The sequence below is a fragment of the Myiozetetes cayanensis genome, unplaced genomic scaffold (genome assembly GCF_022539395.1).
Source record: "Myiozetetes cayanensis isolate MyiCay16 unplaced genomic scaffold, myiCay2020 scf3, whole genome shotgun sequence".
Taxonomy (NCBI): Eukaryota; Metazoa; Chordata; class Aves; order Passeriformes; family Tyrannidae; genus Myiozetetes; species Myiozetetes cayanensis.
Window position 1 is genome coordinate 55924989 of NW_026087521.1, and position 21052 is coordinate 55946040.

At 37.4% G+C, this 21052-nt stretch overlaps 1 protein-coding gene across 2 annotated transcripts; it reads left to right on the forward strand.

Moving 5' to 3' along the window:
• Positions 1–1786: 1786 nt before the first annotated feature.
• WASHC3 (WASH complex subunit 3) lies at positions 1787–17545 on the forward strand. 2 transcript variants are annotated; one of them, XM_050323847.1, is made up of 7 exons: positions 1787–1917; positions 3480–3578; positions 5793–5858; positions 7243–7371; positions 8490–8597; positions 12420–12484; positions 15781–17545. In XM_050323847.1, exons 1-7 carry the CDS (start codon positions 1867–1869, stop codon positions 15863–15865), a joined length of 603 nt encoding a protein of 200 aa, XP_050179804.1. In that variant the 5' UTR covers positions 1787–1866; the 3' UTR covers positions 15866–17545. The 2 variants fall into 2 exon arrangements, with proteins under 2 accessions (XP_050179804.1, XP_050179803.1); XM_050323846.1 differs by having other exon boundaries at positions 8487–8597; positions 15781–17543.
• The last annotated feature ends 3507 nt before the right edge of the window (positions 17546–21052 follow it).

Here is a 21052-nt window from a genome sequence, read left to right on the forward strand (position 1 = left end):
ATTTTGGTGAATTTTAAACCAAAACTAGCATATTACATTTGGGTTTTAATCTTCAGAGTATTACAGTAATTAGTGCATCCTTATCCATCTCATCACATGAGAAGCTTTCAACTGACAGCTTCAGACTATGGTCGTTTCTTAACTGCCCTGAATTCAGGGGGGTTTATTTAATGTAGCAGTATTTAGATGTAACCATGGAGAATTTTCACCAAATATTTTCTCCACTGCAATCTATTTGGATTTCCTGCTGTAAACAAGGACTCCAGACCACCCCAAGTTGTCTTGCCTTCCAGTAGTACAAAACCTTTGAATTTAAATGAAGCAAAATTTTACCTAACAGATTGAACTGTTGGTAGTCTTTTGTTCCAATGTTATAACATCATCATTCTAGGATTTTTTCATTGCTTAGCCTAGATTCTCCAAAACTTAGCACAGGCATAAGAACTGGGAATCCAGTGTTCAGTTTGACATCCCATGCCTTTTCCAAAGGATAAATTTTTACAATTATTCCTTGTTAATGTGAAAATGAATTCTGAGAGTTAATGACAGTTTCCACGGAATAACTCAGTAAATACTATTTCCACATACTGTTTGAGTTGGGTTTACTTACAGATGCAAGTGCATGTAATGTTCTGTCTGGAGCCACATCTCTGGGGATTTAAAGGTCATTTCTCATCTTTCATTCACAGTTAATCAGTTTGGGATGGGGAGTGGGTAAATGCATGTTCTGTATGCATTTTATGACTCTCCATAGAAGCAACATGTCCTCAGATTTTTCATGACTTGCTGTTTAATGGTTTTGATCCCAACCAGTTGTCTGGCTGTCCCAGAGAATAGACCTCTTAGGTCACAGAAGACCTGTAGAAGATGCAGAAATTATTTAATATACAAGATGGGGTTGAGTATACCTTCTATTCAGCTCACAATCTGTTGTATGTAACTGTGTAGAACTGTAGACATCGCATTCAAAATTTTATTAGCACAGATGGCAGACAAATTGACAGTACCAGGAGTTCAGGTCCTGTTCCTAAGCTTTCACCGTGCCCATCAATTTCAGCCAGTAGAGCTCAATCAAGCACAACACAGGAAATTTTTCCAGAGGAACATCTGAAAACCTTTGGTCTAGTCCCCTCTAGGGTACCCTCTGAGGTTCCTTGGCTGAAAGAGTAGTCCTACCTACTCCCTGAACATGAGGATGAGCTGAAAGCAGTGACAGGTACTGCTGAACAAAACAAAACAAAACCTTATAGACAGGCCATGCTTATGCTTACCTACTCCTTTTTTCCTTTTCTATAAGCATTAAGGTACTGGAATCATGTATAACATTATTGCAGCCATTCTTTCATCCTTTTCAGAAAAACCCAAGGTCATTCAGTTCTCCTTATTTTTATTCCCCGCATTCAGAGCGAGGCCCCTCCCCACCCAAATTATGCATACGAGCACAGACGCAGTTTCTTCACTGGCTTTTCTCATTCTTTCTTTGACCTTTGACCGCAGGGGATGACACTTTATCTCCCCAAACAGCATTATCCAGAGTCACTTCCCGAGGCTGTGGAGTGCTGTGAGCCAGCGGGATCCCCAGGACCACGCCAGCGGCTGGGATCATTTGACACTACACAAGCTCGGCGAAAAGCGGCGCGTTTATCCTTAACGCGCAGCTGGTGCCCGACGGCTCCTGCCCGGGACTGCGCTTCCCAGGAGGAACTGCGCTTCCCAGGAGGAACTGCGCTTCCCAGGAGGAGCCGCGCCGGGAGCGGCCGCGGCCCCGCCCCGAGGAGCGCAGGGTTTGTTTCCGGGCCGAGCGGGTTCCGGGGGGCGCGGAGCTGCTGCGGGTGCGGCGCTGCTGCCGGCCCCGGCCCCGCGGGGATGGACGAGGACGGGCTGCCCATCGTGGGCTCCGGCATTGACCTCACCAAGGTACGGGCTGCTGTGGCCCGGGGGTGCGGAGCTGGCCCTGGTGCTGGGCGAGGGGAGCTCCCTGTGGGATGAGGGGCCGGGGCCGCCCTGGCACCGCCGGCCGAGTTCCTGCAGCCGGGACAAGCGGGAACAAGCGGGCTCCTGTCCTTAGCTGTGTCTCCGGGAGGCACATCTCCTGCATGTCTCCTGGGTTCACCTTTTCCAGTGGGTTTGGCCACAAGGTCTACGATAGCTTAGATAGATAGATAGATAGATAGATAGATAGATAGATAGATAGATAGATAGATAGATAGATATAGATATATATATAAAATCCCGTGCAAAACTGCTTATTCGTGTATTTAGGGATGCAAAACCTATTTAAAAACAAACAAACAAAACCAAACCAAACAAACTAAAAAACACAACAACAACCAAAAACAAAAAGTTTCCCAAATACCGAGGATAAAGACTGAGCAGTTCCAGTTGCCCCAATGGTCCTTCCATCCTCTGTGCCGCCCCACAGATTTCTGCTAAAGTCATAAAGCACCCTTTGACTAGTTTTGGAACCACAGAACTGAACTTTAGCAAACCTGCTATACTGGCTGAAGCACAGGCTGAAGACTTGAGATAGTAGGAGCAAAAGTGTCGCTAAAAAATCAGGACATTTTAAGGTTGTCACAGTGTAGTATATAGTTCACTGTTCACAAACTGATGTTCAGCACAGCTGAAGCTTGGCTGCAAATATTTTCCCTTGTAAATCTTTCCCTTCAGCCACTAACAATTTCATACGCATATTTCCTCTGTGAAGGTTAAAATTTAAAACAATTGTCCACAGTAATTAACCCTAAGGCACTATAATTTTATACATAAACTTTTGTGTGAAAGTTCCTGATTCCAGTCTTCTGCAATGATTTAAATAAAAATGCCAACTGTCTGTTACATTTTGGGCACTAGACCTTTTTCTGACAAGCTTGAGATTCTACCTTTTAGTCTGAAAAGTACATGAGTATCGGATCTCACTTGGAAGATAATTTTTGGTAATTTTAGGGTAGTCTGGGCTTGCAAGTAAGAAGCAGTAGGGGTAACCACTAAATATTGAGACAGCAACATCACTTTATTTTTGGTGATGCTGTTGGTTGTAACTGAGTATTAATATGGATGACCAAATTTGCTTTTCCTTCTTAAAATTCAGAAGGAAAGGTTCTAATTTCCTCACCAATTTTAAAAAACGTTACCACAGATTTTCAGGAAATTTCACAATTTCATCTAAAGGCATTTTCCTAAACAAGATAACAGTCCTACACTTGTGTAGGTCTTGTTGCCTTTTCTGTGTATCCTGCAAATTCTTAACTGTCATGGTAGTAGATTTTTAGTGGCAAGGGATTTGTATGAATGCATATATATGTATCTATGTATTAAAAAAGGGTTTGTATACATGTGCATTCATAGCAAGCACACTTAAGACAGATTTCCAAAGTCATTTCATCTAAAGCATTGGCATTTTTGCTACTGATATTTGAATCCAAATCTGAAAATTGACATAGGTGTGTAACCTAATTTTCTTGTATTTTTTAATGCAGGTTCCTGCTATTCAGCAGAAAAGAACTGTAGCGTTCCTAAACCAGTTTGTGGTTCACACAGTGCAGTTTCTGAACCGCTTTTCTACTGTTTGTGAAGAGGTATGTTTATTATTTTCCTAGCTGTCAATTTTTACAATTAAAAAAATTCTAGAAATGAGAACCATTCATTTAAATACTTTTGATGCAGTAACACTGGTAGCTTACAACAAAAAAATTAGTCTGCTTTCTATTCAAGGTTTCTATTGAGTAAGTGGTTAAGACAGATTTTTTTCCCCCAAGGAATCCACATGAACTGTTGGTTATGCCACATTCAGTCCTGTTTCCTTAAACTTTTGCATTTGGCAGTGTCTTTGAACTTTTTGATACATGGAATTTGTTCTGAGCAGCTTCACTTGCTGTAGAAGAAGGATGCCATATTGCTATGGTGCATCAGAACTTATTTTCAGATTTTACCACCTTTAATTAAAAAGGGTGATACTCTGAGCTCTGAATGTAAATAATTTCGATGTACTAAAAATGACGTTTTTGGTAAGTGGTTAGTATAGAACTTGAAGCCCTTAACTTCAGTTTGCTTTAAAAAAAAAGAAAAATAAAAATATTTACGGTTAATAAATTTTTGTGGTGACTTTGGATTCAGTGGAAGTATACTAGACCAACAAGACTAGAATTGTCCACTGAACACAACAAGGGTGCTTACTCCCTTGTAGAAAGGGTGTTTTCTAATGCGGCTTTGAGCTTAACCTTTTTATCTTTAGTGGTTTTTTTGTAACTGTTCATTAGTTTATTCAACAAAGACTTCTATACAGCCCTAGCCAGCTGGGCTAGGGCAGCAGTCAAATCCAATTAGGCTAAACCCTGTAATCTGAGAAATTCTGTTACTTGTTAGTAAAGTTTAGAGCCAGACCCGTGACAAGTATAAAATTTGACCACCACATCAATATATGGTGCTTCAGAGGAGAAAAAGTAATTTTTCCTAGATTTTTAAACTCCTTGCAGTTTGGTACGTGGGACAGTGTAACCGCCTGATGATGCTGTTGTCATTTGTCCAAAACTCCCTTGTCACACAGTCTCAGTATTGCCTTTTATATAGGCACTCTGGGAATCAGAACACGGATATTTAAAGCCACTTTGAGCATGGAGCAGGCTGTGAAGTCTATCTAATAAAACAGTTATTAGCTAACCTAAAGAGACTAAATAGTTGCTTTATAAACTTGAAAAGTTTTTGTGTCTATGAAGTACAGAAATGGTTTTAATGTGAAAGGTCACGGTGTAAGTCAGCAGAAGCCAAGAAATTCAAAGTTAGGGCTGACACTGTCCTTAACTCCAAATTTCTTGGCTCTTTTCTAGTCAAATAGGCCCATAAAGTTACATAATTGCCTTCTGTACATCTTTCCTCCCCCTTAGCCAGCTACATGTAGGGCACATAGTTCCTTCCAATATGAACTAACTCCTCTTCATGAACAAAGGACCATCTGTAAACAAGTCAGTGCACTATCCAAAAAGACTAACTCCTGTCAGTCTCCTTCTACTTTTTCTAGCATGTTGGCAGAACTGTCTTTTTCTTAGGGTGTTAAAGTTCTGCCTCAGAGCCAGGCAGAATCTTGCTAGCATGCCAGAAAGCTGTCAGAGTGGTACATATCTGCCAGCCAGGGTGCTAGCCAACTTCACTTGGACGGGTCTGGTGGAGTATGGTAATGATTAGTTAAAAGACTGACAGTTCTTATAGAGTAATTTAGAAAAACTTGAGTTGTATTTAAAAAAGTGTCGAAATTTGATTGAGGTGCACTTGGAGCATATAAAGTGTCTGGTTAGTTCTGATTCATTGTGCATTTTGACTGTACAGGCTTTGAATTATCTGCTGTATTTATCAGATTTTCTCTTTGCATTTGCCCTGTTACATATGCACGCATCACATCTATTCATCTTCCACATTTGGAAAAACCTTTGAAGAAAGATATTTTGATAACTGTGAGAGTACAGTATGTGTACCATTAGTCTCCAGTTCCCCAAAGGAATACCCTATTTACTTTGGCTTTCTTTTGTACTTAGTCTTTCTTCATTTCTGTCAGTCATTATTTGAGAAAACTAACTGTAGAGTAAAATTATTTAAAATTTGAACCACTGTAGCTACTGTAGTAAGAAGGGTTGTCATTGCTTCATTTATTTCATAATGTGATCATCTCATTTACACTCTACTCTGCCTTCAGCAGGTAGAAGACAAAAGTGATATATTTTTTTAACTAGATGCAAACTGTTTTATATGTACAATTGCCTCAGGAAGTGTTTTCACATCCTAACCGTTTTCTGTTGTAGAAATTGTCAGCACTCTCTCTCCGTATTCAACAGATCGAAACAACACTCAATATACTGGATGCAAAGGTTTGTAAACTTTGTCTTCTAGCAGTGACAGCCTCCTAGATTACATGAACTAGCTTCCTTTTCATAGTCTGAATTGGGCAAATTGGTTTTCGTAATGATTTGAAGGAGCTAATATGGAATCCTGATGTCAAAAATTCTTTCTGTGCCTGCCTTGCTACTTATACCGTGTAACATTTGAACATGTAGTTGATACGGAAGAAAGGAACCAACAGCAAATAGTAGAAATGTTGAGTTTGTTAAAGCATATGGAACAGGAAAGGACCACATGGATCTTGAAAAGGCAGCTGAACTATATGGCACCTTACTTGTGTTGATTTTATTGCAAAGTTTGTTTTTAAGAAAATGGAGAGACGTTTTCAGATATTCTGATATACAGCCTGTGTTGCAGGGTTGCAGTACAAAATTGCATTTGCTATGCAAACTCTAATAAAGACATTTTTGCTCCCTTTATAAAACAGAATTATCTTTGTATGGGCTGTAAGGATTTCAACTAATATAAGTAACTAGATGGAAGCCTTGTAAGTGTTTGATGTTGAAATGTGAGTCTAAGCTACTGCAAATGGGTCTGATGTATCTTCTTTAGCTGAAATGGCAAAAGGATCTTATATCTAGGGTCTTATATAGTATATAATTTCCTAAAAGAAAAAAAAAGATCAAAATCCCCAAAGACAATTTTTTAATCAGTTCTTTTTTCAATAATGAGGGAGGCAGTTTTGGTTGGCTTTTCTGGGAGCAAGGGTGGGACATTTTGAAGCTGTTCATTAAGATCTTTGGGAAAAAAATAGCATAATAATACAAACAGTGCTTAATAACTCTTTATTTATTTCCAAATATTTATTAATTTTCAGTATTGATGATTTTTGCGAATTCTTCATAATCGTGTTAAATGGAATTTTCTTCAAATAAATATGCAGTGTGTTTAATATCCACTCTCAGCTTTCCCTTAAAATAGAGTGAAATACGTAGAAAATTAAAAAATTTGTAACCAGTCATCCATCTGTTAGGTGATAGAGCTGTTCTTGTCAGGATTTCTTTCACTGTAGAGGAAGTAGCAGAGATGGCATGGCTCTTGTGTGGTTGGTGAGAGCAGTAGCAAAATTTTGGGAAGGTGTCTAAGCCTTTCCTGCACTGCAGCCCTGTGTTAACAGTGAAAGCTCCCATCAAGTGTTTTGAGGTTTTTATAGTAGAAGCCACCTGAATAGAAAGATTTTTGGGTTTTTTTTCCCCGCAATGAAAATACCAAAACTATCGATAAAGAATTACAGTTTTACTAATGTAAAATCTAGCTGAGCATGATGTGGTAGAGCAGCATGCTGCAGGTTTTATTGTGCGTGTAGATTTATAATGTGCTCATTGCTTATTTGATGGTGTTTTATGCATTCAGTTATCCTCTATTCCTGGCCTAGAAGATGTCAAATTTGAAGTATCCAGTGTAAATACAAATAGTGTTACAAATGGTCCTGTGGCACAAGCTACTACAGATCAACAGACAGCTGTATCACCTCAATCTGGAGTAAGTAATGAAGCATAGATACATATTCTATAAATAGTCTATCATATAGTCTATGTATTATTCTATATGTACAGAAAATGCCAACTTATTAAAAGCAATCAACATTCAGATCCTATCCCTGCAATTAATTTTTTTGTTGGTTTGGGGGTTTTATGTGTGTGGATAGTTGTTTTTTTAACCCAAACTTAAATCCTGTGGTCACCACTTAAGTGAAACTTTTCGGTCCATCTGTAGGTGGACTTCTTTTCCCAGTTTCCTCTTATGGTTTCTTCTCAGGGAATCTTCAGTCTCTGCTCATTCTCTTAGTTGGTGGAAGCTGCTGTGGAGCAGCAGTAGCAGGAGTGCTTTGCTGCTTCCACCTGCCTGATTTGCAGGCAGCGGCATGGGAGACAGAATGGACAGCACTGTGTGTTTCAGCCATGTTAGAAAATGACTCACCAGTATTTTATTTTTCTTTAAAATGTTCCTCCTCACAAATATTAAAGTATATAAAGTATATTTAAGTGTATAAAGTTCACATATTTCTGAAAGGAGGTTTCCAGCGCTGCTTTCAGATGGTCAGTTTTATAGCAAAAATACAGTTTTCTGTGTTCCTTTAAATAGTACTAGAACTTCTTGTCATTTTTTATTTTATTTAAATTAAATACTTTCAAGGATTTATTGATTTCACTACGTTATCCCTTAGATAATGATTTATACTAAAAGGTATGGTTTAAAAGTTATATCATCTGTATGAAACACTTGTTGGAGGAGATCTATAGATATAATCCTTAAAAGTACTTTTTTATAAAAGGAACATTTACATTTAGTGTTGTTATTCACTAAGTACGATTTTACAGGGCTATTAGAGGCTTTTTGATTTTTCATATATTGTTCAATAACTTAAAATTGTGACTAAAAGTAAACAGACACACTTGTAACGGTGAATAACAAAAGAGCTGGATTTTGTTCGTTAATACATTTTGGAAATCTCTAATACTATGAGTGTAGATCAGAGTAATCTTGATGAAGAAGAGTTGCACTTTACCTTAAATATCAAAATTCATGGATTGAAATCTCTTCATGCACCTGGTCTGTACAACCTACCCATTAAAGGTTGTCTTCTTCTTATACAGCAGAACAGTGTACAGGAAGAAGGGTTACAGAAAACGGAGGTAGTTACAGAAAATGTTACAACTGTGGCCAAGGATCCAAGATATGCCAGATATCTCAAAATGGTACAAGTGGTAAGTCAGTTCTCATGTCATTCTTTGGCTACTCTTTTATTTTTAGGTGGAACGTCACAAACAGCTGTAAGTGAACATTAAATGTCTGAAAACATATATTGCAGCAGTAATCTTTAAGCTAGGATAACATCACAATATTTCTAGCACATCTTCTCTAATAAATGAGTTAATGTCATATATTCCCTCAGACAGCTCCTGGCAAGATCTTTCTACAAAATTCTACTGATATACTTGTGAACTGAAGGTGTGAAATGTGTAATGCAAAGTGATATTAGCTGGAGTCACAGAAGATGCCACTGAAAGTGTAGTTATTCTGGCAGAATTGGAGTCATTCCCTACATACAGACGTGATTACAGTTTGGTTTTGCTGTAGGGTACAAAATACAGCTTTGCTAGTATAATCCAGAACAGGAGTACTTCATATTTTTGTAGGGACTAAAATAGAGATACAAGGATTGCTTCACTGTGTGGTTCCACTTCAGTTTCCTGTTATTCACGATGCAGGTTTTGTTAACTTCTTTATCTGTGTTCTGTTCTACAGATAAATAGGAAAGAAATGAATGTAATATCAATATTTACACGTGTGAAAGCTAATGAAGGAATGGAAGGATGAATGGGAAACTATTCGTGACTTTTTTAAGAGCTCTTTTTTTCACATTCACAAAATTATAAATGAGATTGGAAGCAAAGAAAATAACCTGTCTTTATTTTCAATCTGTCAGTGGAAAATTTCCTCTATGATATATATTATAATTCTGGAAAGTGTGACTATGTCATAGTATTAGTAAAATGTTAAAACTAACTTCTCAATTTCACTCACTCTTCAGAGAAATTATCACAATTGGTGTGGTTGGTCCTTTGAATGATGTTCCAGACCTTGTTTTTCACTTGAATCACAAATTGGCACTTTATGGGTAGCTTGTTACAAACCATTTGGAAAATTTAGCAGTGGGATAGTAGCAGAGTTGAATACTGTGTTAGTGTTTTGATTTAATGCCAAACTTCAAAGTCGATGTGAAAGTGCTGGATGGTCTAATTACTTTGAATTTTTTGTGACTGTTAGAGGAGTGAGATCTCACTTTCCACACTTCTCCTTTGTACTGGCAGTTCCTGGTGACTCCTGTGCCAGTTGTAAACAGTGTGGTAGGAAAGTCAAACTAACATACTACAATTTAATGTGTCTTTTTGTATTTGCCAAACTTGTCTTCTCCTCCGGTCAAGTGTTTCAGTTGATGTCATTTATTTGCCCAAATTAAGTTTCTAGCTGAAGATTTGTTTGAACTGGTGATTTATTTATTGCTTACTATATTTGTAGTGTATAAGAATTAGCACCATTCCACATAAAGGTAGTTCTCCTGTGAAATAGTAACAAACTCATTTTGATGGAGTGCAGTTGAACATACCAAATTCTTACTTTTTAAAATATACAACAGTATTATTCAAACAAGTCTTTAAAAAGCAGTATCGTATTTGCTACAATAAATATTCAGAATGCTTCTATTGACAGTGTGACAGGAGCAGTCTGTGATTTGAGATAAACTTCGTGTTTAAAGTATAAATAGTCTTACTTGATTCTAAACACCAGAAATGACTGTATAGATGCCAAGACCCTGACTGGCCTGATAATAGATTGGTCCTTGCTTTAAAGGACTGAAATAAAAAACAAACATGGAGAGTGCGTGGGATGTGGTCTCTTTGTGCGCTATGGAAAACTAAAACCCATATTACAACAAGATTGCTGCTTGCACTGTGGCTTCTCCAGGACCTGCACACTTCCTGATCTGCAGGATCTGTCTGGGAGTAGGGCTGGAGTGCACTGTTGAGTATGTTGGTACTTGGATTATTTCAGATCTTAACTGGACAGAGACAAATGCGATGGAAATTTAATACTGGGTTGTAGGCTAGGAAAGTACACATGTGCCATTTCAGTGGACCTATATCCTCAGTGTAGTTACTCTTTGGATTTAAAATAGTTTTCTGCTTCATTTTAGTAAGATTTAGCAGTATTAGAATATTAGTATTAGAATATTTTTCCAGATTAAAACTTATGAAAGCATGAAAGATAAAGTAATTGTAATGTCTTGATTGTATTATAAACAGATATAGGTTCAATCTGAATCGTTTTCCTTCAGGGAAAGAAGTCCACTGTTAAAGGGTATTTTGATTAAACTTCGCATTAGTTTTGTGGATCTGTGACATATGAAGGTACTGAGAGGTTTTCTTCTTGCGGATTTTGATGCACGCAATGTTGGAATAAAACACTACTCCAAGTGGGAACATAAGAACAACCCATTCTTAGAAGTTCCTGTACCAAGTTCCCTTTGACTGAAAGCAAATACGAATTTTACTTTGCCTGATCTAGCTCAATTTCTTTTTCTCTTTAAAGAGCATTAGTAGAAGATGGTGTGTAGACACACAATCCGTGCTGTCCATATCTATACTATAATAAGTGAATTTTTAAACTGTCATGAAATATTCAAGTGAATATTCGAAATATTCACCTCCATATTGTACATTGGTTGTGAAGTACTGAGTTCTTTATTTCAGGCTATTACCATGCAGCTGTTAGAGTGACATTTTTGCTGATATGCCTGATACCATGTACCTGTCTGCGTGCTATTCCAGAACGTTCAGGCACAAGTCTTGATTGTGATTCTTACAGTGAAACTGCACAAGCAAAACACAGCAAGCAGCTACCTTTGCCAGGTTAGCTAGTCAAGAATACCACATATTCCTCTGGCTGCCCATTATTTTATCACTATTTTGCTTACTTTTGGACTAAAGATACTTGTTCTATGCAAAAAGAGCCTTACACTACTTTCCGTTTAGCTTGTGAGGCCTCTCCTGCCTTTTCCTACAATAGCTCTAGCTTTGTCCCTTTCAAATCAGAAATTGTATCCTTCTTTTCCACCCTGCCCACCCCCACCCCGCCACAACCATATTCTATATTGGCATGGAGTGATCCAGATGGTATTTCTGATGGTTTCCAAGGGGAGATGGCAATGCAACAAGTTCCCTTTGAGAGGCTCTAGTGGAAACATAGGAGCAGTTTGTTGGAATGTATCTCTCCTAAGATGAAGTGGGTCTCGGGTATGTGATCCAAGATGAGGGGATGTTTAGGTGTTGATGAATAAAATAAAGTGCAGAAGCTGTGGAATGACTTGCAGTGAAAGGAAGGATTTTTTTTAACATGTACGTAGTTGTCTGAAATCTGTCCACAAGTCATAGAAAATTTAAGCCTGACTGCACAAGCATTTGTGATCAGACAAGTCACTTTTAAATTGCGCTTCTATTCTCATGTCCTGCTTGCTGTTTTCTGCATGCTTTTTAGACTTTTCCAGTTTTTAGCACTGCCTTAAGGTATCCTTCTGGAGTGGTAGCAGATGCACTTTCCTGGTTTTCCTCTCTCTCTTGGGTATACCTTCAGCATGTCCAAGTCTTCTTTATCTTCCTAGCACAGCTGTCCTCTGGTGTCTTTGTGCTACTTTGTGCTTTCTCCACATTCTTATCCATACAGATAACTTCACTTTCCTGGTTTTGTCTGCATGATATGCAAATATAGGTATCCAGTCTTGATTCTCTCGCTGCAACTTTCTGTACATGTTTCACCATAAATATAAAATGGATTAAAAGGACCTTTAATCTTAATCATTCCTTGCTTCTAGGTTCATACTGATGGCAGCTAAGATTATCGTTCCATGCTCTTGTTTGACAAGTGACCTGCATAAATTTGTGTGAAAGTGGGGCTTAAATGAACCTGTGTCATTTAGTTCATCTGTTTGTGTCCAGCAGTTTCATGTTATTCTTCCTCCTGCTACACAGGGTGTTCCTGTAATGGCAATACGAAACAAAATGATTTCTGAGGGACTAAATCCAGATCTTCTCGAGTAAGTAATCTGTAACTTTCTGTAGGTCTGGTGTGCAACACGTGTTTAAAAAACTTGGGAAAAAAGTGTGCTTAGAAAATCTTGTTCAAGATGTCATGAGTCTAAATTATCAGCATTAAAAGAGGTTTTGAAGTCTTCCATGAAGGGTTTTTTTAGCATTTTACAGGTCTGAAGGGGTCCATCAGTACCAAAGGAGAAGGGATATAATCTCAAGTATGAGCTGTCTTTTCAGCATTGTCTAGTCCAAGGCATGTCCCTGGAAATACAGAGACTAGAATGTGGGTCGGGACTGTACCCTCCCAATAGCAAGCTTTTTTTTTTAGCATCCAGGCTTAAGAGGATATGAAAGCACTTCTTCCAAGCCAAGCAGAGGTGGTGAGATTCACGGAGAAGGATATAGCAGTGGCAGTGTAGCATTTGACAGCATGCATTTAGCAATAAGGAATCAAATAAAATATCAGTAGCCATTCTCACTGCACTGTTTAGGGTGTGAGGTTTTTCCCGGATATTTTCTTTCAACACTTCAATAACAAAATGTCAAAACTGTAGACTAATAAGAACAAACTTACTTTTTTTGCTGAATGCATGAGGGACAGCACAGTTGTTTCCAGATTCCCTCAGTAGATGGAGTGTACAACTTGACTTCAGCGTTGTCAGTGTAAATTGAAGTCAGCCACTTGAAATTTTGACTGTTGATTGAGTTAACCTGATGTGAAGACTACTAAGAATAGATACTCATTTTCAAAGCTACTTGTCATAGTGGCTGTAAACATTAATTTTAGGATTATTTTACATTTGACATTTAATTTAGCTTTACTGTAATATTTCACAGAATTTGTTAAATTGATGAAAGTATTAACTGTCATTCTTACATTATAGCCACCAAACTGTTTGAAGCACTTTTGCATCCTCTTCAGAAACTGTCAATGTATTAGAAAGTCCATCCCTCCTTTCCAGTGAAGTCTTTTTACATTTTGTAAAGGCTTATTCTGAAACTAGCAACTTGTTTAATAAAATTAACCTGAAGTATCATCATGTGCTGAGTCAGTTTATCTCCCAGCTACTTCCCAGTGTCTAAATAAACCTAAAATAGTTATTCCTCAGTTGATATTTTTTACTGATTGAATGAGAAATAGGAAAAAGAGTAGAAGTAAGACCCTGTGCAAGTCTGAGGTAGGGTTATCAAACATGTTTTTTCTATATGTGTATTAAACGTGTTATATTTTTTACTCGGCATTTCAAGTCCATACCTTTCTGTAAATGCTGCTGTTTCTTTATGTTTGGGTGGATTTTTATAGTAGATTAAAAAAAGGTTAACATTTCAAAAGCTGATTTTTAAAAAGTATCTGCTTCCAGGTTGTCTGGTTTGGGTTAAGACAGAAACATTATTACTGTATATCGAGGCTTGCAGAATATGTTTGGGGTTTGGCCCCAAAGTCCATCCTCAAAGATTCTGTGCAACAGTAATGCTTAGTCAGATTTTCTTTAAAATGTTATGGGCTTGAAAACTAGATAAAGAAAGCTAATTATTTGGCAAGGTGCATAATGCAGAGTATTTTAAGGAGTGGGGGTGACCATTCTTTCAGTTTTCTTGTTTTCTTGTCTCGATATTATAGAGTTCTTTTTTTATGTGTATCTTGCCATTCACACCAGAATTCTTGGGTCTTCAGGTTCCTTAGACCTACTCACTCAGTCCCAGAGAAAATCAGGAAAATGTACATATTGCTGTGGGCTCAGTCACTTACTGCACACTCTCCCAGCTACTTGACAGTGACTGAGCAGGGGTTTTGTGGCTGTAGATATGCTAATTCTAATAATACGGAGTTGTTTCTCCTCTCTTCTTTTGGCTGTTCCACTACTGTTATTGATCCTTTCTCAGCTTTTTATGGCATTTGGTAACTGCCTATTCCATCAAGCTCCCAATTTATTTATTTTTAACTTTTGGTTTCTTACCCTTCCTCTCTTGCCTGCCTTCAATTCCAGAGGAGTTTGTCCACCTCTCACAAACTAAAGGAATTCAGTGCCATCTTCCTCTTCTTATTAGAGGAGAAGTTTGCACTGTTCCCTCCAGATCACATGTCTTTGCACAGCTCTTCTGTTTTGTCATTACCACGGCAACAGGGAATAATATTGTGAAGTGGTATTTGCATGAGAAAGCAAATGCTTTCTTAATTTGTTTTAGAGGTGTGCAGGGAGAGAGGGAGAAGGCTCTTCTACAGTTCTTTAACACACTTCTTCTCATCTTTGCACCCAAAACATTTAGAAACACTTTAAAGGTACCTTAGGGATTCACAAGAGAACAAATTATAATAAATAGAACTAAAATTGGAAAAGAAATTCTGTACCCCCAAGATAAATAAGAACAGGATGAAAAATACAATTATCAACTTAGTTTAAAATGTAGTATTTTATCCAAGAGATGTTAACTGTCATACAGGAAGCTAGTTTCTCTGAATATCATTCTTTCCCAACTATAATTATGTGTATATATTCTACCTTGTTTTCAGAATTTATCAGGCTCAGTCTTGCTTGTATGTCAAACTAATTACATACTTAGAAGGGAAACTCCAGAGACCCAGAATCTTCAGGCAGTACTGTTAGTTACTCCTTAGATGGCTTGCTTCTCTCCCCTTCATTTCCAGTAGATTCCCCAAGCAAATGTTTTGCCATGATATTAAGATCCATCTTAAATATTCCCTTTAAAACTAAATACAAGAGGTTTGATCATTTGTAGTCCATAAAAATCCCATGGCTGTTCTTGCATGTCAGATTTAACCCAATGTTCTAGCCAAATTCCACTGTGAGTAATTCTTTTTTTGCTTCTCTAAATTATCCCTGCAGTTTTAGTTGGATACAATATTGTTCATTTCCTGTCTTATTTTTTCATGTACTATTTACACTGCTCAGTGGTGTACAGAATGTTCCTTTCAGCCCTAGAACCTCTGAAGATTGAAAAAAATTGAATTAATCATTACTGCCTGCTTTCAACTCTTTCTACAAGTGTTTGCCACTTCTTAGTGATCTGTCGTTACTTCAAATAACCTCAAAGGTGTGCATTCAGGCTGATGTCTACAAAGTTTTGATGTCCAGTGAGGTACAGTTTCTAGTGTTTATCTTTCAGTTGTAGGTGAAGCAATACCACTGAGGTGTGAGTCTGTGAACCATAAACAGTTAATGTGTTAAATGTTGTGGAAATAAAGTGTATGCAGTTGTAGTGAAAGCATGTTAGCTTTAAATGCTAAGTTGCTTGTGTTCTCAGCTGGATTTGCGACACAGAGTGTTTTTGTTACCTGCAGGACCCCAGATGCCCCTGTGCCTGCTTGGGGAGATGACGGCAAAGCAGAAGACAGTTCTGATAGTGAATCTTCATTTAGTGACTGAAGAGACTGATTTCAGCCTTTGGAAACCCCTGTTAAGTGTTCATGTGTTTGGAGCTTTAGCAGACAATGGTTTTGCGTGGGTCACATGGGTGACATGATTTATCCCACAGCGTTTTTAAGAACTAAGATCCTCTGTGCTCTCTTCCAGAAAGTTTGAACAGGCAGCATGTTTCAACCTGAACCTTTCCACCATAAAAATGAATCATGAGATCCTTGCAGTTTTTATGCTGCATCATTTCAGATTCGTTTCTGATTCTTCAGAAACTACTTCACTGAACTCTTAAGAATTCCATACCTCTAAACCTCCAGATCTCTAAAACCGCATTCTGGTCATTGTTAGATTTTTCTATGTAACACATTTAACCTAAGTTGCCTTCTTCCTGCCTCATAACTTACAGGTAAAGTAACTTTTGAAAATGAAATTGTTTCATTGATGAATTGTACTTTTTTCCCAAAACACTATATCTGCAGTGACACGACAAGAATTACATATAAGTCAGCTATCTTATAGTGATTGCAAATCAGTGATACTCTGTTTTGAGAGAAACTAAAATACAAGGGGAAAAAATATAAAAACCCAATCTGAATCTATTATCAAAGCATATCCTGCTATTCGATGCTACCGTAGAATCTGTACAAAGTTGTTAAACAGACTCCTACTCTGTAGAAGAGTTGATGTATGAAATTCAGCTTACAGTGTTGTAGAAAGCTACAAACATTGCAAGATTGGTTTGAAGGTGATTCTGTGACAAAAGCAAGGGACTGGGTGATTATTAATAGGATACCAGATTCTCAGTACTTGTCCACTGTCATGTGGGTCTGTTGAAACCACTTTCTGGCTGCTGTTGGGCTTATTCAAAAGAAGCTGTGGCTGAGCAGTTTGCATAGGATGAGGAATCACCTCCAAGTTGGTGCCTTTGCTGATAATTTTGGCAAAGAATGCAAAATTCAGTTTGTATAATGATAAAACTACCTTGCCACCTCTTGAGGTGTGCATTGGGGAACAATATAAAGAAATGCACTTGGACCCTGACTGGCCCTGAAGACTTTTTTACCACGAGTCAAAAATGACATTTCATTAAAGAATCTTCTTTAATATAATTTGTTCCACATTAAATTCTTTGGAATCTATTTGAATTCCCCAGATTACTGTGATTATACCAGAACACTGTGTGACAGGCAACCATTAATTTTGTGGTATTTCACATTCTTCTGAGACCAAAAAAGACTAAAACTAAAGTATGTAAGTTTGTAAGCCTTACAACTGAGTCAGTACCTTCTCTCTTAGTTACTTATGCCACTTCAGTAGGTTAGCTGCCTTTTTTTCTTTCTGTAACTTAAGCATGGCTCCTATCTGAGCCTAGCAGATATATTTATGCTCTCCATAATCTGTAAATCAGAGGCCTGAATCCGTAAAAAAGCATATATGCACTAGAGAATGTCTAGAGATGGTATTTCAGTGATGGGTTAATTACTGAAAACTTAAACAAAAATACTGAATAGTTAACACTTGGTAAAAATTGACATATGTTGACATATTAGCAATAAGTATTTCAGAAGTAAATGTGATAATGTTATTTCAGAAAGTATATATTGAAACACTGGTGACTTTCTAAAATCTATATTTGAAAACTCATTTAAGCAGTCTGTATAATTAAAGCTTTACTTTGTAAACCAAAGTTGTGGTTCTATTTTATTCCTGTATGTTGTTCTGAACAAGATAGTGAAAATTCCTCTGAAATCTTTGCAATTCATGTGTCTCTAAAACTAATCATGCTGAAGTTACATCAACCTGCTAGCCTAAGGGGAGAGTGTTGAAAATTGGGTTTGGAGTTGAACCTAACCTATGGTGGTGCTTTGACTAGAGGAGAACTGAACATCCCATAAGCACTATTTTAACTATTTTAAGCTAATTTAAGGAAGGCTGAAATTAACAAGGACTGTATGTTTGATACTTTTAAACTGATATGAACCTATATGAGGAAGTAGCATGATTTGAAGAGTTGACTTGAGACATAGTAGTTACCTATTTTTCTAAACAAATAAACAAGGTTACTGAAAGACATTTCAGGAGGTATAACTTCAGTTTACATTTTGAAAAAACTTTTTGTGTAAAATAATTTTAGTCTGAAAAAAATCTCTTTTACATCACTGCAGATGTACGTTTATGAGGAACGAAAAAGCCTCTAGCCTACAGTCACTTGTTAAAGTAAGGGATAATTAATTGGTAATGATATATGTCACTGAATAACAATTTCATTAGTAGGCGTGGTAAATTTAACTGCTTAAGATTTTCAGGTTGTTTTCTGGGTAGATTTTTACTTTGGAATAGTGCAACATTGGTAGACTGGCAGAAACATTAAGAAAAATGTTGCCACTTTGTCTCGCCTCCCAGTTGAGCGGTGGCACACTGCACAGAAAAAATCCAAATGTCTAAGTTGTGAGGAACCAGAGGAAAAGATAAAACCTTCCCTTTTTACATTCATTGTATCAGCAACCATAGTGCTTACACTACCTTCAGAACCTCAGACCACATTAGGCTCCTCTGTTCCTGCCAGTATCATCTGCTAAACACATCCCCTTACTCTCAAGCTGCAGCCAAATTCAATCTGAGATGTTTCAGCTTAGGACACATGATGACACAGGGATCTATTAAGTATGGGAGGGTTGGTTTGAGAATGAATTATGTCAGCTGTGCTAGTCCTCCTTGATCTACAGCAGTTTTCTAGTGAGATGGTGCTAACCCAGAAAGTTGGAAAGTCTTTAACCACAAGCTAAATACTATAAGCAGAGAATATTCCAACTTGATCATTATTTGCCATCTGTTTTGGAATAGAAGATGGAGAGAGTATTTCAACTTGGCTGCACAGTAATCAGATACACGTAATACTTTCAAGGGAAGAAGTCCATTTTTAAGAGACTTTTATTTTTAAAAGCTTCAAAGAGCAATGAACTTTTAAAAGATGCAGTATAGATTAAGAGGCATCAGTAATACACATCGAATATACCCCATTTTTGCATGGATTTAAATTCATCATCTGGAACAATATTACAATTTGTAGGCATGAAAACTACTGCAATATGTTGCTGGAAAAAACTGTTGAATGCATCTGTTACTAGTAATTAGTAAAGTCTATATTAGTAAAGTCTATAAACAAACTTTTTTTATCCCATCACCATACTCCTCATTTGAGGGTGAACAGGAGTGCAGAATGCATGAAGGCCAGTTTCTTAAAGGCATTACAGGCGTTTTAAATGCATGTAGATGCCCTTAGACTAGATGCATATCTGTATTTATGTAGTGAAACTTCAAAAAACTGTCAAAGGCAAAGCCAACATCTGGACATGATAATAACTTGATAGTGAAGTCTTGGTTTAGCACTTGTAATCATTAATCTGTTCCCTCTCAACTCTTCTGTTCAGATACATTTGAAAAGAAAATTGATGGTTCTTTTTCCAAGCTGAGTCTCTTCCTCTCTCCTGTTTTTCTTTCCAGTGTGTATTATTTACACCAGTGAGTTATAGTGAGTATAGTTTGACATTTTGTGAAAAAAAATTATAAGAAGCTATAGCCTATACGTGGAGAAAGAGAACATCACTAAGATCAGAACTTTGAGTTGCATGTGATCAGGTTGATTTTGCTTTCCATAGTGTTGTGTAACATGAAACTTAAGTTTATCACAGGTTTAATCTTTCTGGGAATCCAGTTTTCTCTCTGAAAAGCTGATATGAGGTAACAGTCTTACAATGGATTTGTCTGCAAAAAAAGGATGTGTAGTTTCTTACCCTGGAAAACATTTGACATCCTGTTGCCTGAGACGCCTGCAGGTCAAAAGCTGGCGTTAGTGTCCAGAGCGTTACTCTGCTGCTTCGTGTAATGGTGTCTTCATTCAGGCCACTTTACAAGCAAAACAGGAACTGCCACATTAGCTGGGGCCTGTGGCTTGCTTAATTTTGCACTTCTGTCTCTGGTAAAAATCAGTAGAGTGCTTCAAGGGAAGATGTGAGGAACACCACAGTGTTCCGGCAGTCCCTTTTCCTGACACCAAGATTTTACTCCAGCTGTGAGCAGAGACTGATGTTCGGTGCTAAATTACAAGTTTGCTAGTGCTTCCAAAAATATTTGCATTAGTTCAGGAAGCTGTGGATATTCCTGCTTTGTTTTTGACTGTCTAACTTTGCTAATACAATATTGTTTTAAGGGAGCTCCATGGGTTAGTTCATTATGAGGGAAACCAAGCAGAAAATTTAAATAATATACCTCAGACTATACAAAAAATGAGCGACAGAAACAAGCTTAGCAAAGGATGTGTCTGCAAATACTTATACACATTCTGAAGAAACTAGTTGAAATGGCCATAAATTAAAATGCAGGTCAGTGGGTGAGAGCAGATGTAGCAAAAAGCACTCATTTTTATTTGCATTAAAAAAAAAAAAAAAAAGTTAAGGCAATGTCTTGATCTTAAACTAGTGGATTATTTACTCATTCAGTGTATTTCCCATTTTCAGGTTAATAGGTTGAAAGGAAAAGTCTTAATAAACATTCACTTTGCAAACAGTTGGTTTTCTTTGCTTCAGACTTCAAAACTGGTGCCCTCTCCCTGAAGGAATGAATTGGTAAATAAATCCCTGATTTAGGTAATAAATTTTTGCTTTTCAAACTCTTGTATGTTCTAATATATGTACAGTAGAAATTATCGCTTCTGTCTTGGTCTGTAGAGTCAGAAGTTGAAGTAAAGTGAGTGCTAAGCTTGGGACCTGTCTTTTACTGAAAAGAGTATGTGCCTGAGTGCTGAAAATACAGGGCAGAAGAAAGGGATTTGAGAGTAATTTTTTACATTTATAGGAACAGTTGTTTTTATAGGTGATTACCATGAACTGTTTAATAAACCTTATCCTTAAAGTCACTTGTAGTGGTGAGAACTTGAGTACACTTGAATTAACAAACTGTGAAGAATTGGACAGTGGAAAAAAAACCTTGTCCTTTTTAAATAATAACTCTCCTAAGAATTGTGATTATCCTTTTTGCTTTCAAACAAATGTTCTCTAGCATTCAGTTGATCCCATGCTCCCAGCAGATTCCATAATCCTGGTGGGATTTCTTGTAGCAGAGTTTGGACCATTTTTCCAGGGCATGGGGAATCCTTCTTCGATAAGAACATAAGATGTTCACAATGAACATCTTGCG